At 42.9% G+C, this 19,887-nt stretch overlaps 1 protein-coding gene across 1 annotated transcript; it reads right to left on the reverse strand.

The window, feature by feature from the left end:
* Positions 1-17,719: 17,719 nt before the first annotated feature.
* Positions 17,720-19,524, reverse strand: LOC146974724 (uncharacterized). The gene is made up of 5 exons (XM_085796854.1): positions 19,310-19,524; positions 18,548-18,641; positions 18,360-18,447; positions 18,061-18,228; positions 17,720-17,959 (listed from the first exon to the last, which is right to left on the reverse strand). Exons 1-5 carry the CDS (start codon positions 19,341-19,343, stop codon positions 17,720-17,722), a joined length of 624 nt encoding a protein of 207 aa, XP_085652980.1. The 5' UTR covers positions 19,344-19,524.
* Positions 19,525-19,887: the final 363 nt, after the last annotated feature.

Consider the following 19,887-nt stretch of genomic DNA (forward strand, 5'->3'; position numbering starts at 1 on the left):
ACTACAGTACATAAATAAAGTGGATCATTACAATGGCACAGTGCGTAGTGTCAACACAGCAGCGACATGCAGTTATTCAAGTTTGTTTCAGGTTGAAAACTATGCATCAGTTCTGATGTAGGCTATACATGAGGCAATATGTTTTTGGATTTTCCATCAAAGAATAGGATTTCAAATGTAGTCCTCCTCACTCCTCACTGAGGCTTCGAGGGAACTTCAATTTTACACCAAATAGTTACTGCAACTCAAAGATTACATGATTAGATTTGGAAAGGTCAAGGTTTCAATTATGATCAATTATGAAATTCTTATGACTCTGGGTAAACAGTGATATAAACTACAACTAGTCTGAGAGGTGGAGGCTGTTTTTGGCTTTAGCAAAAATGTTTAACAGTGGGAACTAATGTAACATTTGATAAACCAATACTTTAAATAGTTTTCAACTTCATAAATTACTCCATGGATCCTCTCTGGATACAGCTCTGTGTCCTTGTCTTTTCGTCAACTGGAACCTCATCTGAGTCCCTGTCTCCCTTTCACTTGTTTTTAAGTGACGATAACTCTGAAGTCCAGTGTAGATGATGGTCTGTATCTGTGTTCATTAGTTCATGGGTCTGAGTGGTAGCACACACTCCAGGTCCATCATCACCAATCACTCTCTTTCCTGTTCTAATTGCATGAATAGTTGTACTGCTGCTTCCCATTAGTATAATATCCATTAGTCTGCCTCTTCTTCCCCCAGACCACCACTCCCTGCCTTTACTACACCTCTGAGACACATACACACTTACACACAAAGTAACACCCAGAAATGTCCAAGAGCACACAAAGGCAAAAGAACATGTGCAAGCACAACAGGACAACAGTTCTAATTCAAGGTGTTTTTCATATTCATTACCAACCAGCTCTTGTTTTACGTCTTCCTGCAGAGGCTCAGTCTGTGTACACTGGCCTCTCAAACTCACACTTTTCCACACACAGCGAGTGTCATTCATGTGACGGCCTAATATTATGTTCCTCTTCAAGTTTTATACTAATAGCTGGTGCCAACATGATTTTATAAGAGCATAGAAAAGGAAAGTGGGAAAATCATTTATCTCACCATCAACTTTTCCTTTCACTTAGCAACGGATCTTCCTCTGTCACGCTCCAAGATGATTGTACAAAGTGGAAGATGAGACTCAACAGGTTCAACCTCTCCACATGCTGAATGGAAAAAGTGTGAACTCTCCACAGTGATCTGATCTGATTCATGAAACCATTTCTCTTTACAGAGTAAAATGTCACTTTCAATTTCGGCTTAAAATGGACAAAACTCAAACTACATCCACAGATAGGTTGACAGATACACCAACGGAGAGTGACATCACGCTCCCACAGACACTGTTTGATTGACAGGCGAGTGGTGACTTGTTATCCTCCTTCTTTCTTTCTACCATGCTAATTTTCTGATCACTGAAAGTTGTATGAGGTCAGGCAGACACTGCATTGATTAAGTCAGATTTTTGACACCTGTCTGAGTCTCATATTTAGTATCAGGTTCATTTCTGACCTGAGATTGTTTGACATTCAGTTAAAGGTGTCGCAACACACGCTCAAAAGATCAATGGCCTGTCTGATATATTATTTGCTATAATCCACAATTTTCCCACATGACTGCAGCCATCACATTTGTTCGAAGAGATGCAGTGATGGATATAATGCTATAAATACCAACTACTACAGTCTGAGCATACTACTGAATCAGGATGTTGGGCTCCACATTTCTAACTTATGTTATATTCAGTGTCAGCCTCATTATGGGGACACCTGCTCAAATGACTCAAATTAAAACACAGCCAAACATCACAATGTAACAATTTCATTCTTACATACAAGAAGCTGCATATTAATGTACAAGGACACCTCACAGTGCATCATTGCTGCATGTTATTGCCCCAGGTACTGTAAGTCTTCTCCACATCCAATCACAGTCTTCATTGTTAATGACCTGTGACACTTACTGAAGCATGGAGAAGACTTAAGAGGAGGTGTGCAGGAAGAAGGTGAGGAGGAGGATTAACAAGCGGAAGAGAGGCAGGACGAGGACCTTGAGTGAGGACAGGGCTGAAGGACTTCTGGCATATGATGAGGGTGAGGATGAGAATTCATGGGTTGGACAGACAGATGCGATAGACAGACGCAACGGAGGCATCACAGCATCATTATTTCATAGTCTGAGGAGGCAGATCATTGGTACGTTTTTAAATTTTCATTCAGTGCTATGTATCTGTCACTCATTGCTTTGGGGCAATATAGCAGGTAGAAGTGCGGGTGGATTACACAAAGTGAAAAAAAAAAGATTAAATATTTAAGTTGTACTCCTTTGACCGACCCAGAGTATGCAGCTAACTGATCCGAGGGAGGTCAGGCCGTTAGAGGTCAGAGGTTGGGATGCGGGATGAGAGCGCTGACGGGGAAGAGGAGCCGTGGGACTTGGCCGTACCCCCTCCCACCCTCATCTCCACCCTCCTCCTTGGAGTCGGCCCACATGCCTGCAGCCTCGGGGCAACTCGCTGCTGCAGTTTCAGACAAGTTGAAGTGCAGCCTGAGTTTCAGCCGTCAACCATCGCAGGGCAGGAGATGTCGTAATCTTAAGAGGTGTCAATCATGGCAGATTAAGGGAGGTCACTCAGGTAGCGGCCTGCTGGGACTCTGGTGTCAGGCTGTCCACTATAACCTACTGCCTTCCTCTCAACCTGCAGCGTTCATGTGTGAACAAACAAATACGGGCAGGCGAAGCACACACACACACACACACACACACACACACACACACACACACACACTCCCCTCCGGCACGAAAGAAAGATGACGGCATGAATGATGTATCATACTGTTACACACCACAAATATACACACATAAACACACATAGTGCAGGTCATAAATTAGAGTGATACGATGGCTGCTGTAATGCACTCTGAGGGAAGGGAAGAAGGAGAAGCTGAGTGACAGATGACTCGACCCACAATTTATTCCTTCTTTGCTCAAGAGGAGAAGAATGATAGATATCTCACATAAATACGATTATTTCACCTTATACCTCAAGGTAATATGGCCCAAACAAGATAATTATATTTGATCTATGTTGCCAGTTATTTAATGAAGTTTATAACACACACTCACTCAAACAGATGATGTATTTCATCAATGATTCAAATAGGTTCTGGTGTTGTCAAGAAAACCAATTAAAGCTTTGTAGGCAGGAATACATGTGTGAAAGGCTTAGAAAGAATGAAAAAAATACAGCTGCATAGATCAATGAAGGTTACTGTAAGTGCACTTACCACAGCTGGTGGCCGATTAGAAAGCACATAGTCAAAATAAAAGAATCAGATGCTGAATACTTTATACTAATACTAACTTATGTTGTATGCTTATGTTGGATGGATGTCTCTATAAAGTGGGCGACTCCCTTGGCATACACAAAGCAGACGGATAGGAAAAGATAAAAACAAATTGGAAATCTGAGAAGGCATAACTTGGCAGCGGACTGAAGACCAGATGTATACCAGTTTTGTATTTGCATAGAAAACCGTTACCAATCACATGACATAGTGGCTCACCTGGTACAACATAGTGGCTCATCTGGTGAAATGTATACCAGTGCAATAACCGTAAGGCTGACTGTAATGTCCCAATCCCCTTGATCCAAAACTTTTATTGCCATTACATGGTGTACAACAAAATTAAATCTCTTTTTTGGCACATGTAACGTGACTGCAGACAAGAGAAAACACTGTTGCTCAGTCAGAAGAGGGATAACGTTTGAGGTGGGAGCTCAGCTTGATTTGTTTCCCAAAATCTCTGTGTGTGACTGAACATCATTTTCCTCAGATTATCACTTTGTCACATCAAGAATAGATGAATAAATATGGAGGACCACAGGGGACACCTCAATTAAAATGAGGAATTTCAAGAAGGATTTGAAAAAGCAACTTTAAAAAAGGAATTTAAAACACTATTTAGAAAATACACAATTTTACTTTCCGATCAGGAAGGGCGGAGGACTGACAAACTGGGCAGACTGGTCTCGCTGCTCTCCGTGGTCCTGCTGCAGCACGTGTTAAACCGAAACACAGGCTGGTCACGGCTTTTCACATGTCTGAAATCTTGGCAGCAGATTAACAAACAGGCATTATTTGGATAAAGTGACCGCATATGGGGAATCTATATGGTTGCTTTCTTGCCTGAAAAAATGTTAAACCTTAATAAAGTGACTAATAGCTAAACAGTCCCACTGTGATAATAGAGGGTATGCATGTGACGTCACGGAGAGAGTTTTTCAGTAGAGAAGCAACTCAGGTTTAAGTGTTGGGAGTCACTGTCGGGACCAAAGTTGTCATTTTGCCCCTCTGCTTTTTAACAAAGAGCCTTTTTGTCACTCTGCTGGTACCGCGGTCACACCGTGTGTGTTACAGGATTGATTCAAACACACAACATAAACAATGTGACTGTATCGGACATGTTGATACTGAAGGAGAAGGCAGACACCAGAGGTTAGCTTTAGTTTCTGTTTAAATCTAATGGCTGATACTACATGTTTTACCCAGTTTCTCTATGTCCACCGCTCCTTCACCACATTGAGGGAGGTCTGTTTTGCCACTCAGTCCGAAAGAAAGGGGTGTGTCCCAGGGCAACGTGACGTAAACGCATACCCTCTATTGCAGCTGCTTGTGGCTCTGCTAGTCTCCACTCTGTTCAACTTGTCCTGCAGCCGTTGTCCCTGAATGTCAGGTGGTAACAGCCAATCAGAGAGCTTCTTACATCTCCGCTCAGAGCTCATTTGCATTGCAGTTTCTAAGCGTGGAGGACCAGAAGGAACACTGCCTTTCAAAGGTTTGATTTAGAGTATCCATTTTCAGATCGGATTTGAATTTGCAATTAGGAAATCCAAATAGAAAATGGAATTGCCCTTTTAAAAGACTGAATAAAAGTTTTATTTTCTAATTCAGTTTGCAGTTTGCAAATTCACAATTGATTTTGAAATTCAATTATTTATTTCTGTTTTTCAAAATGCATTTTGAAATTGATTTTGAAATTTGGATATCCATTTGGAAATGCAATAGTTTATTTTCTAAATGGTGTTTTAAAGTTGCTTTATGAAATCTCTCTTTTAATTGATATGACCCCTGTGGTCCTCCATAAATAAAGGCTTATTCAAAAAACGCGAAAGTGCAGGTCTGAATCAGGACCTGGTCAGCGCCGTTGTTTTTATTTGAACTGCAGATGACATTTAATGTATGAAAATGGAAACGCTGTGCTGTGCTTTGTGCATATTTATTAGTAGCCTATTTAGTTTCTGCTCATGAGTTTGTTTTTTTGTCTGGGTGCACAAACTGATGTAAATGAATGTGGATGGTGCTGAGGAGCTGTCCTCGCATCACCTGCCCACCGTTCTATGAGTCCTCATATGCACCTGTCTGTATACAGGCGTGCATTTCATGTCAAGTGTTTTTGGAAATCTGCAAATTCCCAATGCCAACGATGAAGGATCAACTGAGCTTAACAAAGATAACGATAAACATTCCTGTTCACAAACATATTGAATGTAGACAAACAAAATGAGATGAAGTTCCCATGAAAAAACTTAAATCCTCCTCTTTTTAATACAGGATTTACATTTACATAGCAACTGCCATGATGTGATAACATCTCCCAGTCACTGACGGATAGCATGCTTGGGAATATGCATAACATCAATGAATAGCGAGTGCGTTGGGCATACTGTACCTGCAGAGCTGTGTTTCATCTTAAGCCATGCAATAAATTAGATTGAAGTGAACATATCAGCACAGTCAACTTACGGGTTCTGGAAATCATAATAATAATGATAAAATGTAAAGAATAAAACAAAATAAAAACCACAACAACAACAAAGAAATAAAACTGCGGGGGGAAAGTGTGTGTTTTGCTAGTGTAATGGAGGTTCGCGGGCATAGTCACAGTCACAAGGTACCAGTAAGGGACCGTTCGTTATTTATGGAATGGGCCACCAGAGGAAAATGGGGGGGGGTCATGTCATAATATTCTTTGTTGAGGGGTGGGTCCACTAAAAAAAAAGGTCAGCGAGGGGGTCATTCAACTTTTTGTCTGGAGGACACTGCAATGCCCGCAAAAAACAAAAACGGGACATTTCAAAGCTGCAAGCACTGATGACAATGAGAGCAACGGCCCCCAAACCGTTATTTTATATTGCTCTCTGGTCTGCCCTGAGTGGGTTTCGAACCCGGATCTCCCGCACCGCAGGCGACGATGCTAACCGCTTCGCCAAGAACTAAATGAGGACTTTGGTTAGCACGTCTTTTATGGGTGAGTGAGTTTAACTTCAGTACTGTACAGAGGCTATGAGCGGCACGTACGTTCACGTTGCTTTCGTGAATTGTAAACAAACAGACGCCCCCTCGGTTTTAGCTTCCAGTAGTTTAGCGGCTAATTCAACTGCAGTGATGGATAACTGTACCCAGTGGCGCCGCCAGGATTCAATTTCAATGTACGCACAGAAACGGCAAATAGGCTACAACAAATTTTTTTCTTCGGGGGGGATTGCTGTGCTTATCATGCCACGTAGCAATGGGACTTGTTGCTCATTAATATACTGCACAACTGAAAATATTGTTGCGACCCCGCAGTAATGTTGTTGTTATGATGTTTAAGTTGTGTGATTTCTGACTGACTGTGAATGTGTACGGGCAGGTAGCGTATGGTTGGATGAGAAACTGAGGGGCCAGGGAGAGTGTGAGGAAGACCTGTGTGTGTGTGTGTGTGTGTGTGTGTGTGTGTGTGTGTGTGTGTGTGTGTGTGTGTGTGTGTGTGTTTGTGAGTGAGGAGGAGCAGAGGAAGAAGTGAGAGCTGTCAGATAAGTTTGTGTTATGTTGTTGTAGTTATGTCATCTTGGACGCTACAATATCAATAACAACATGTGCTTAACATCGACGTCGGACGCGAAACAGCCACGAAGCCAGCCAGTTTCCTTTCGGTCCCGTTAACGGATTGTGCCAGATGCGCCAGAGCGCGCTCTGCAGCGGTTTGTGTTTATTCATCTTAACAGAGCGCGTGAGAGATTAACACACACATTCACACAGGCTACACACACATATGGGTTACACATACCCACAGACACACAGCTGATGGGCCGAGGCTCCCCCAGTGGGTGCTCAACCTGGAATCGGCGCCTATGAGTCCATCATCGCGGTGCAGACGAGTGAGTTTGGAGCTAGAGAGGAGAGACCTTCATTATCGCTGCTCTGCTGCGTGTTTGTGATCGTGGGTTTGGATCTATTTTTCTTTCTTTCTTCAAATGCCTGGAAAAGGCTAAACTGTCTTTTTGACATTTCTATACTGGACCGGGCGTAATTATCACATAGCGGTAGTGTAGGGGAGAGCCGGGTCGATTGATACACTTTTCATTTAAACGTCTTTTTCAAAGATGACGTTATGTACACAAACATTTTTATCATGTGATCAACAACTCACATGTGTATTCTCTTAGTTACAAGTGTAATTTAACACATATGTTGGATGATCGCGCTGTTTTATAACTTTGAACGTAAGTTGACATTTGTCTCAAACGCCCCACCTATGCGGGTCGTTTGAGACACAGAGGAGGGACGGTTGAAACAGCATGTTTTAAACAGAAACTACTGACCTTACTCTCGTTTTTATGCAGCATATCGGACAACATACTAGTGTACTCGTTATTGCCAAAATGTCACATAATTTCTCACAATATAAATAGGTCAAATAAATATTTTTGTCCCGTGCGCAATTGTCAAGATCCGCATTTCGATTAAACTCGCCTTTCTTCTTTTGTACGAGTTGTTGGATGACTGCATTTTCATTTCATTTACTTATTTCCCTGTCCTAAGTCATGTTTATGGATACACAGTTGAACATATTGTTATTTTTCCCTCGGCATTTTCCCCTCACTTTGCTGAATATCTGTTGATTCATGTCATAAACACGTTTTGTTCATTAAAAATATCTGGTGTTTATTACCTACATGTTGTTCATTCAAATCGGTTGTTGTTCATTGCAGAACAATAGGGTATTAATTCGGTGATTTATATACAGATATTGATCGCGCAGTGTGACCACAATCACTACGCACGGTGGTGTGAGGGACATTTGAAACAGCTGTATCAATCGTCCCTGCAGCGACTACTGACACTTCAACCTGTTTTGCCTCTAAACTTCAAAACTATGACATTGCATAGTTTAGGACCTGTTTATGTACGAATTCATCTGTTGTTAGGTCATATTATTATTGCATGAAACACACAATACAACTTTTGATCACAAAAAAACTACCGCACGTAACATTTTACTTTCCGTAGTAAAAAACAGGTTCGCGCTAATAACTTTTGAATGGCGTGACGTAATTTCACAAGCTTTCCCAGGATTGGTCGGTGTTGAGTGCTGAACATAGTGACAAAATCTGACGGCTCAAGCTTGTGACAGATGACATGACGTAAACGACAATCACTGGCTTTTACGTTAGGCTTCCAGTGATTGGTTTAACAATCAATGAACTCAGCACGTTTAGCCTGTTACAAACAACAAGCGTCTTTATCACACCCCCTCAAAATAAACAAAATTGCTTCTTTTTTTTCACCTATGAAAAAAATTGTACGCACAGTGCGTACAGGATTCCGGCTGGCGGCGCCACTGACTGTAGGCTACCAGGGGGAGCATACGTCAGTCCGACTGCCCACAAGTCCGACGGCTCATTTCTCCGACTACCCATTCTACAGTGTTGAGGTTAGGTTTAGGGTAAGGTTAAGGGTTAGGGCTACTTAAGTCGGAGAAGTGGGAGGTCGGACTGATGGACGCAAAAATAAAGAAATGTATGGTCGGAGTCGGAGAAATGGGTGGTCGGAGAAATGGGTAGTCGGACAGACGTCATGCGCCCGGCTACCAGAGACAACTTCATGAACTACATCTCAACAACTTCAACAACTTCATGAACTACATCTCAACAACTTCAACAACTTCATGAACTACATTTGAGGAATAAACGGCAGCTTTTACCTGACGGGAGACCGACGCCTGAGCTACGGTAGCTAACAGCTAGCAGGTTTTATCTACTTTCTCTCTCTCTCCCGCAGGCACACACACACACACACACACAGCCCAGCAGGTTGTCTGTCATCTGTCGTAAACCTTGTAATAATACGTTGTTGAGTGCTGTTCACATTATTGTTGCTTCGGTTTGAGTGTGGATTAATTGTTAATGGCTTGTTGTGTAATGTGAGCTGGTCCAAAATCGCGATTATGTTATTGATGAGTTGGGTTTTAATAACAGCTGATAAATGACATGGAATGATGAGAAGGTGCTGCACACATGGTTGTCACAATGAAATAATGTAGTGTCACGCGCTAAGTGATGCGATGACATGTGTCGATGGCTGGGGGGGGGGGGTCATGTATCTTTTGACAAGGCTTAATGCAGGGTCATGTTAAAATTTACTGACTCTGACAGGGGGGTCATGTAAAAAAAAAAAAAAAAGTCCTGTGAATCCCTCCGGTGGCACTGATGATAAATAACGAACAGTCCCTAAGGAGAAGTGAAAGTGTGTGGTGGTTAGCGGTACTGAAGTTAAACTCACTCACCCATGAAAGACGTGCTGATCCACTTGCCTAGTGGTCACTGACCTCTTGGAGACCTGGGTTCGAAACCCTCTCAGGGCAGGCCAGAACAACATCTGGCATTAGCTTTAAAAGCAGTTTTCTTCTCATGAGCCACCATCACCCTCACCACCACCAACTTTTCGCCTCCATTTCAATCACCTATTTTCTTAGACTGAAGCTAACATGCTAATTAGCAAGCCTTGGACTCGTCACTCACTGAGACTCACTGCATCAGTCTGGTTTTGGCCTGCAGTCAGCCAGATGACTACCAGTGGTTTGGAGCTTTCTTTTTCTAGTGCAAATATTCACTTCCTCAATGTTTAACAAACACTGTCTAGTGCAAACAAGTACAAACAAACAAATATTAAAGGGACAACGAGGAGTTTCTATTTGGTTATAAAAAAGTCCCAATCCCAATTCTGCCCCTTAGCCCTTCCCCTTAGCCCTACCCCTTCATCTACCCCTTCCCCTTGGCCCTGGGTTTTTAGTGACAAGGGGAAGGGGTGAAAACATTCCCCTAGGAAACGAGACGCCACTTGATTGCCGTTACGTCATCACGCATTGCTGTTTGCTTGCGGAGGCGACAACTGTAAACAAACATCCAAGATGCCGCCGCCAGCTGTTGCGGCGTTTGTCTTGGCCCTTCATATATATTTACGACTTTCTGCGGCAAGCCGAAGACGTACGAGAAGACGACAGTATCTGAGAAACCTGCAACTGCTGTCGGCTCAGTTTAGGTACGTAAAATAAGTTTCATAACAGCTAACATAGCAGCAACGGTACCGGCAGTTGTTGTGTTGTTGCTACGATACTCTGAGGTCGGTGGTCTCACTGGCGATGCCGGGTGTATTGTTGTACTGTTCCGCATCTACAGTATTTCCAGAACGGAAAATAATAGCGATCCGATCCATGGATGTATTAATATTATCATGATCCGATCGATTTGTTAGCGAAGCTGTGAGCGGTCACATGATCCTGTATTTACAAGATAATTGCTCACTACTATAAGGAAATCTCCTATAAATCCTAATAAATAATGCCTCCATGCATTTCATGCAAGTAAATGGGCCTGGGATGAAAGAGACCCAGATAGCAAAATGACATTGAATCAACGTTGAAGTATGGTCAGGCGGGGTCATCCCTATGTTCCCACAGCCCTATGTTCCCTCAGCCCTATGTTCCCTCATTTCTAACTTTTGTCGTCACTGAAAATTAGGCCCTATGTTCCCACATTTCTAACTTTTGTCGTCACTGAAAATTAGGCCCTATTCCCACAGCCCTTTGGTCCCACCATTGGTTGGGTTTAGGCAATGAAGAAAGGAGTTGGTTAAGTTTAGTAAAAAGACCAGGTAGAGGCTAGACAGGCCAGATAGACAGAGTCCAGATAGGTAGAGAGAGTCCAGAGGGAACATAGGGCTGAGGGAACATAGGGCTGAGGGAACATAGGCACGCTCCCGGTCAGGCAGCTACGTTGAATCAACATTGATTCCCGACATTTAATCAACATTGAAAGCGCTCGTTATGATAGATGTTGAATCAACGTCATATTTTCAACCATTAAGCGATACTGAATCAACACTGATTCAACGTTCATCTAAAAGCAATCTGCTGCTATATTTTTAGTTGATTTTACATTGAAAACATGTTACTGAATCGACTGTTATCTAAATGGAAGTATCTGTGTTAATTGTAGGCAGATATAAATGTTATTTTAGTCCAAAAATATGGAATCATACTAAACATATTCAAATAACTGAAAAAAGTGACAGAAAACAGGCTTTTAATATTCAAGGTTTATTCTGAAAAGGCATGTGAAAACATATGACTTAGTTCTCCTAGTTTTATCAGTCTCCCGATCGGAGCCATGGCACCGCACATGAAATAACAACACTACGAGCAAAACAAAAACATAGAGCTTGACTCGGGGAACTACACATAGGAGCCATTACATTGTACAGCCAGCATTTTATTAATTATTAATGACAATAATAATCGATTTAACTTATAATGCACTTTTCATTCAAAGAAAGGCTCGCTCACCAGAGGGCATAACGTTACCTAATCCATACAGCTGTTAGTTAAAGGTGTTCAGGCCTGTTTGTAAAGAGTCCAGTCTTTGTGCTGCTGTCCTCAGCTGGATGAGGAGGCAGCTCCAGAGGTGTGTCCCCCTCCGGTGGGTCCGGAGGAGCAGCTGTCTGCGGGTGGACTGTGTGTGGAGTGATGAGTTGTTGTTGTAGAAGGAGACGTGTGTCTGTTGATGCACTTGTGGCTGAGCAGCTGAGCAGCAGGACTTTGTAGTGGAACCGGGATGGGACAGGGAGCCAGGACAGGGAGGTCCGGGGTTATGTGCTCATCTTCACGGACTCTTCCCGGCAGCGCTGCGTCCTAGACGGAGGCATGGCTCAGCCTCTCACACCTTTTAACCTACATGTAAAACAAACAAAATGTCAGGCGATTGTCATTGATTATTTTGTCACGTAAATAAGCGTTTCCCCGACACAGGACGTCCGAGCTGCTGCTGAGACGCTCCGGTCGCCGGTAATTCACAAAGTTCAGGTGGAGCTGCGCTAACGGCAGCTGCTCCAGTCAGTCACAACACAGACCAGCAGCTTTACAGTTACCGGTAGCTATGCCACTAGGTCTCACGCCGAAAACTAGTCTAAAAGCCTTTGGTGGATGTCGAATGCTATTTTAGACCGTGTATTGTATAATATTTACTCTCAAATTAACAGTTTTTATCACTCACCTGGACAGCTAAACCGAAGCTGTATGCTTGAAAACGTGCCAGTTAAAATACATCATCAACAAAATTTCATAAACTCCATTAAGCAAAAAACACAGCTAATATCTTTATAATCAGTAAAATAAAAATATTTTTAACTTACTTTAAAGTGGAACTAAACCCCTAAACCACTTTTTTCTGCTGAAAACAAATGTATTTGGGTATAAGGTAGTGTTGTCAGTTGATTCTGGTCCAACTTTTGACATTTTAGTCAAAATATTTCAATTTGGTGTATTTTGTAGTAAAAATGTAGAGTGACTGCCCTCTATGGGTTGAAACACGGCTATTACAATCGAATTTTTCTATTGGCTGAGATGGAGGCAGATGACGTTTTGGAGGCAGCTTTCGTCACCGGCCACTAGCTCCCCGGCCAATCAGCACCGGCTGCTGCCTGCCGCTAACGGTTGCTAGGCACTCTAGCTGCTCTGCTGCGGCTAACGGTTGCTAGGCACTCTAGCTGCTCTGCTGCGGCCAACGGCTGCTAACAGCTGCCTGAACGGGAATCGTTAGTGCGGCCGCCGTTAACGAGTTAACGAGCCGGCGGATCAGCTGCTGTGTCATGGCTCTGGCGTCCTCTCCTAGTAGTGTCCGCGCTACTAGTGCTGAGTCGCTCGTTAGTAGCTTGTTAGCGCTAGCAGAAGTGTCGATGTGTGTTATTACTTTTTTTTCTCTTTTGTGTGATTTCGCGGGTGTGAATGGGGCGCAGGGGGGAGGGGGGATCGGAGAGTGCTCCTGGAGTCCCGCCCATAATCAAGGCATTTTTTTAATTTCAAGCTTAGAGCACGTCATCCAAAACTGAGGGGTTTAGTTCCCCTTTAACAGGAGCAGGGTCCGTCCGAGCGCTGTCAAAGAGGGGAGAGAAAAAAAAAAGCCCACTGCTGCCGCCTGGCAGTTGGGATGTACCACCACTAGGTGTAAAGTGGAGCTTTGGACTGCTCCACTCCTTGCTCTCACTGTCTGAGAACAAATTGTAGACGTTTTTGTCATGAACTAGAAACAAGCCTTTCCGAGGATTTTAACAGTAAAAAAAAAAATCACGTCTACAGCATATGGTGCTTAAAGCAGATATCAGCTTCACGGCCGTTTCGGCTAATGCTGTGTTCAAGGCAGGCTTTTGAAACCGTAAGTTACAGCTTCAAGTCACAACTACGACTTGGTAGCGTTCCAGGTAACCCGTAGCTCGTGTTTTTACCGTCCTGTTGTCTGTGAAAGTTCCCTATAACGGCCACTCGTAACTTCCGACCCGTGAACTCGTACCAGATCGAACTGGTATGACTTCACAGGAAGGAAAAACACAAAGTACGAGTTTCCTTGAACGCACCATGAGTTAGCAGCCCCCGCCCTTGTCAGGCATCAATTGGTCCTCGTGCTACGTCACCACATTCACGCGCATCCCTTGGCTGCACACACAGCCCTTCATGCCGTTCTCTCCCCTCATTGGATAACACTTGTATCCCACAAGGAAAATTTTCTCCTCGGGTGACAGCAGAGCAGAGTGACGGAGAGACTCGTGTTTAGGCTGAAATACTTCATGTAAGTGATTGCTGACGGAAAATAGGACTATTTAGGACTTATATTAACAAAAACATTCCACTGATATCTGCTTTAATTGAATATGTTTGACACCCCCTTCCTCTCATTATGTGGTCTCACCCAGTTCAATGCATTGAAACAGCATCAGTGAAACAATGTTGATTCAATGTTGGCATTTCAATTTACAATTTCAACCATCCTTCAATGTTGATTCAATGTCATATTTTCAACATTAAATTTTTAGAACGTTGATCTAGCATTGATTTTTCAACCATAACCAACAATCAACCTTTCTGACCATAATTCAACGTTGATTCAATGTCATTTTGCTATCTGGGGAACCTGTGTTTACTGCGGTAAACATGACAAACATGTCTATGAACCTTATGTATTTTTTTCTTCTTTTTTATACTGTCTCCCTGTCTCACTGCAAACACTGTTTGTGTGTGTGTGTGTGTGTGTGTGTGTGTGTGTGTGTGTGTGTGTGTGTGTGTGTGTGTGTGTGTGTGAAAATCCATTTTCTGTTTTTGTTTTACTCTCTATATTAGCTCAAATCACTTTTTCTACTTATAAGTATCACATAAGGAGATGAGGCGAGAGGAAGATACAAAAATATATAGACTTCAGGCTTAAAGTAAAGGCCACATAAGTGTAAACACCAGTTGTGTGAGTTTTGTGATATAAGATAATTCTTAACTCGTACTCTATTGTTATGCCCCTGCCAGTGTGTTTACTGCATACTGGGGAAGGGTATAGAGCTCCGGACCCCACGTGACCTCCAGCGTTCGAGCGGCCATTTTGGCAGGAAACTGGCCAGTGTGGAAGCATTGACTGTAAGCGCCGAAGCCGTTTGAGTTCACATGATCTCACTTTAATTCCAACACATTGGACTTAATATAAAAAAAACTAAATGGATTAAATATTACCGACCCTTATAATGCCCCCGGGGTGCTTTTCAAAAATATTTTTCGCCGAACAGGACGTCCTAGACCTGCAGTATCCGGACACAGCTACCTGATCAACTACTCTACAAGCATACAAAAGCCGGCTTTATGCTCTTTGTGCTCCACAAAATGACACAAGCAGGAAAGACGGTGACAAAAAGAAAAGAAAGAGGCAAACACATATAAGATGTGAGTCTCCTTCGCCTCCAGCCTTTCCAAGCTGACCCAGAGCTGGTCGCAGCGCACCGCCGCGGGCTGATCAGCCCCGGGAGAGCTCCCGGTCGGCACCCCGATAGCACCCCGGACAGCTACGAGCTAACGTTAGCCATGCTACACTGCATTAACTGGGATGATACAACACTTACCCTTCTAGTGAGGATACAGCAGGTTTCTGCTGGTAGATTCCACAGCTGGACGTTCATCACAAAGCCAGACTGCGTCCATGTGTAACCCTCCAGGCTTTTGTATGCTTTTAGAGCAGCGCGATGCAAAGTTGATCAGGTAGCCTAACTTAGCTGTGTCCGCATACTGCAGGTCTGGGACGTCCGAAGATACTTTTGAAAAGCACCCCGGGGGCATTATAAGGGTCAGTCATATTTAATCTATTTAGTTTTTATATATATCAAGTCCAATGTGTTGGAATTAAAGTGAGATCATGTGAACAGACGGCTTAAAATCTTCCATTTTACTGCCAAAATGTTATGCAGCTGTTCTCCTGGTCCACCGATCCACGTCTGCCCTCCTCCCGCACTATCTACATGTACAGTCACATTGTTTACGTTACGTTGTGTGTTTTAATTAATCCTGTAACACACACAGTGTGATCGCAGTACCGACAGAGTGACAGGCTCGTTAATGTGCAGAGGGATGAAATGACAGCTGTTACTCCCCACAGTGACTCCCGACACTTAAACCTAGTTGCTTCTATACTGAAAAACCCTGACATGTCAAGCTTTAGGGTGTGTTAGAGGACTAATTTATCCGTCTAACCATCATAACTATGACACCTGAAACAGTAAACACAGCTGATCGATCTAAAAAAATTACACCGCAGTGAATTTTTTCTGTCACTGAGAACGGCTGGTTCTTGAACGTAACTCGGTCAAAGTAGGTCATACTACATGCTGACAAAGTTATACATGTAAAACTTGTATGGGCTCGGAGAAAATCGCTTTGTTACTCTCGTTCCGCACCCGGCTCTCCCCTGTATCTACTCTACGAAAATCTTCAGATTCCTGCCAAAATGGCGTCGCTGTCAGTTTCGGGGCTGCGTGACGTCAGCTCCCGGAGCTCTATACAGTAAAAACTCAGTTCACTAATGGTGTGAAAATGTTTTATATTTTAAGACTGATCGTCCAGCCTCGTACTGTGGGATCAATGAAAACGTGCCAGTCTTAAGGATATGGTGTGATGTGGACCAAGAGCTCAAGCAGGACTTCAGGCTAACCAGGAGAGCTATGAACAGTTTGCAGAGGCTTCTGCACAGAGAGCAGGACCATGGCTGGGGCAATGAGATCGAACTTCTCATTTACACCTGTTGGCTGGCACACGGGCTGTCTTATCGAGTTGTTTCTAGTGTTGTTTCAATGTCCCCAAAGCAACGGTTCACCGTGTAATACACCGGGTGGCACAATATATATGGAAGAAACTGAATGTAGTTATCTCTTTTCCACGGGCTGAGGAACTCCAAGCTGTGGGAGAGGGGTTTGTGAATGTGTCTGGAACCCCAGCATTTCATAATGTTGTAGGGGCAATAGACTGTAGTCACATCAGACTCAAACCGCCGCAGCTACACCGCCTGGACTACCTAAACTACAAAGGCTTCTATTCCATCAATATGCAAGCCATATGTGACTCCAGTGGTAGATTCCTTGACATTTATGTGGGCTACCCTGGATCAGCACGATACCAGAGTTATGAAAAATAGCAATTTCTACAGAGGAAGATGTTACCCCCCACCAGGCTACATCCTTCGGTGACAGTGGATATCCCTGCCTCCAGACCCCTGTATGCCTGATCACACCTTTTAAGGAGCCTGTCCATGGACGAGTCCAGCAGCGGTTTAATTACTTTCAGTCCAGAGCACGTAGCATAATTGAGAGAGCTTTCGGAATGATGAAGACAAGGTGGAGGTCTACTCTCTTCCGAGCACTAGAGGTAAGGCCCACCTTTGCACCTCAGGTTATTGCATCCTGTGCATTTCTTCATAATGTGTGCCTGGACAATGGGGACACACTGGATCCCGATGAAGATATGGTGAGGGATGACCTGGACCCACAGCCTCCATGTGAACCAAATGTATTGGATGAAAAATCAGGGACTACTACACAGGACAGACTGGCTGCCCTAATTTCAGATAACCCATGAGATACTGACATACAGGACAGCAGCACATGTTAAGAAACATTGGTGCATTAAACAGGCCACATTTTAAATAAATAAATCATAAACACTGATGTTGTCTGAATAATAAATATTTGTGGAAGTGATTTTAACAGAAATGGTTGCTATATCAGATTCAAGTTTTTTTTTTGCTGATTTATGTATGTGTGCAAGCCTTTTCAAATAACATAAAATAACATCAATAAATATGAATATTTGATAATTTATTGTAATACAGTATAAAACAGATCCATAACAAATAATTTAAAAATATTAACACTATTTAAACAGCCATAAATACATTAAAAACATAAATACAGTCGTAAGTCATAAATAACAAAAAAATAATTTCAAAATATTAATTTAGCCACAGTCATAACAATAAATTCAGAGGAACATAGGAAGAATTTATATTTTATCAATGAATTTTTCGAAGAGGCTCAAAAACCTTTCAGTTTTGGCCTCAGTGTCCTCATGTCGCCGTTGCTCTTTTTGAGACTCCTCCATGAGGAAGTCCAAGATTTGATTTGATCCCCGTCTTTTTTTGGGTGGGGGACTGGCATGCATTGATTGTTCTGGGGTGCTCTCTGGTGTTGCTGGACTGGTGTCCGGTGTTGATGTGCTGGCTGCAGAGGGTTCAACGATCTCCTACAAGAAGGAAAAATATTGATAATTATATTTTTTTACTGAAATTCCTGACCACAAAAACAATGCAATGCATTATATGTTAAATGTATTAAATGCATTACCATCAGGGTTGTTGTCGGGTCCTCCTGCTGAAAAGATGCCACCACAACAGGTGGGTCAATTGAAGGCCTGGAACCCAATGCCTCATGCATATCCTGATAAAACTGCCATGTGGAAGCTGTGACCTCACCGTTGTCTGTCCCTGAGCCAGTTTTTGGAGTCCTTAACAACTGAAAGAGGACACACACACACACACACACAAAGAAGACACACAGAAAGACTCATTACTAAAATTCATAACTACATTTGCAATAGCCTAAGCCATTTTTATTTATTGTTTTGGTAGGAGTGGACATAATACCTTGTATTTCTGTTTCAGGTTTTCCCATTTTTTGGCAACTTGCTGTCCAGTCACCTTTCCATCGAAGTTATTTTCTTTCACAAATTTCCTGTATCACAACCAACACAAGGGTGTTAACATGCAATACTGAAAGCAACACTCCACAAGAACACACACAAAAATGTAAATGAGCAGCAAATTATACTCACTCCCACTGTTTTTTGGCGGAAAACTTCGACCTGAGGAATTCCTTCTCGTTAACTATTCTGAAGCGTATCAGCCGTCTGATCTCATGCGTTGAAACTGGGGGGACAGATACAGTAGGTGTTGGAAAATTAGATGTGTAGTAGCAGGAAGTCACCCATAGGTGACAGTGTAACCTCGACGGGCCTCTGTGAGACTGATGTGATTACAGGAAGTCGAAGTGCTTGATAGGTGTTACAAAATAAACAACTAGCTGAAGCTAGCAGAATATATATGCATAAAAACATTACAAGTAACCAGTGGGCTTTCAAGCAGACTAATGACATAGGAGTAGTAACCTTAAGCAAATTCGCCGTTTTATTTTCACGAGGGACGTCTCACCGGTCTCCGGTCAGTTGTCATGGATACATGGAAACAATCCCATTCATGCACAGCTGTAAGTTACCGGCGTTTGGACCGGAGTGAAAACAAAATGTGAAAACAAACGTGTGTCAATGTGAACCGTGGCTGAAAACATGTAATTTTCCCATCTGATGCGCAACCTTGGTCTGCAACATATGTGTGGGGGGAAAAAAACATATAATTGCAATGTAACGGCAAGTAGAAGCAACGGCTATTATTAACGTTAACGTTACGTATAACTAGCGATATTAATAGAATAAACGGGACAAGACAAAACAAAAATTGGTTGAATAAGAAGTTAATAACTAATAAAAAATAGGAGTGTCATAACTGTAAAAATCAATAATTAATGCCAAATTACTTACGTTTGTACATCTCCTTGGACGTCCGTTCTGCCATCTCGCCGGTAACCGAGGTGTATGATGGGAAATCCGTTGTAGCCCTTCGTTTCAAGTGAGCTCCTAGAACATCTTGATTTCTAGGGCTACGTAGCCCTTCCCCTTACCCCTAGCTCTTGACCAGAAGTAGAATTGGGACACCACTACCCCTCACATGAACGCGCAAAATTAAGGGGAAGGGCTAAGGGGGAGAATTGGGATTGAGCCTAAAGCAGAAGTAAGTGGAATGTTTGTGTTAATATACCGTAATTTCCGGACTATAAGCCGCTACTTTTTTCTCAAGCTTTGAACCCTGCGGCCTGTACAACGATGCGGCTAATTTATAGATTTTTACTGGCCAACGGCCTCCGGGAGGCGCTCTAGCAGGAAGCGCTAGTGAGACAGACATGTGGGGAAAGATTATGCGCCGAAGAACACACTGGTTTTGCGTTTTGGTGCAGAGTTTTATTTTCTAACCAGGCATGTTACTGTCTGTTGGTGCTGTGTTGATGCCGTATTGGTGCCTCCGGAGTAATTGTGATGGTTTAACTCGCTACATCAGTGGT

The sequence above is a fragment of the Trachurus japonicus genome, chromosome 14 (assembly GCF_045865225.1).
Source record: "Trachurus japonicus isolate A0001 chromosome 14, Traja_1.0".
NCBI lineage: Eukaryota > Metazoa > Chordata > Actinopteri > Carangiformes > Carangidae > Trachurus > Trachurus japonicus.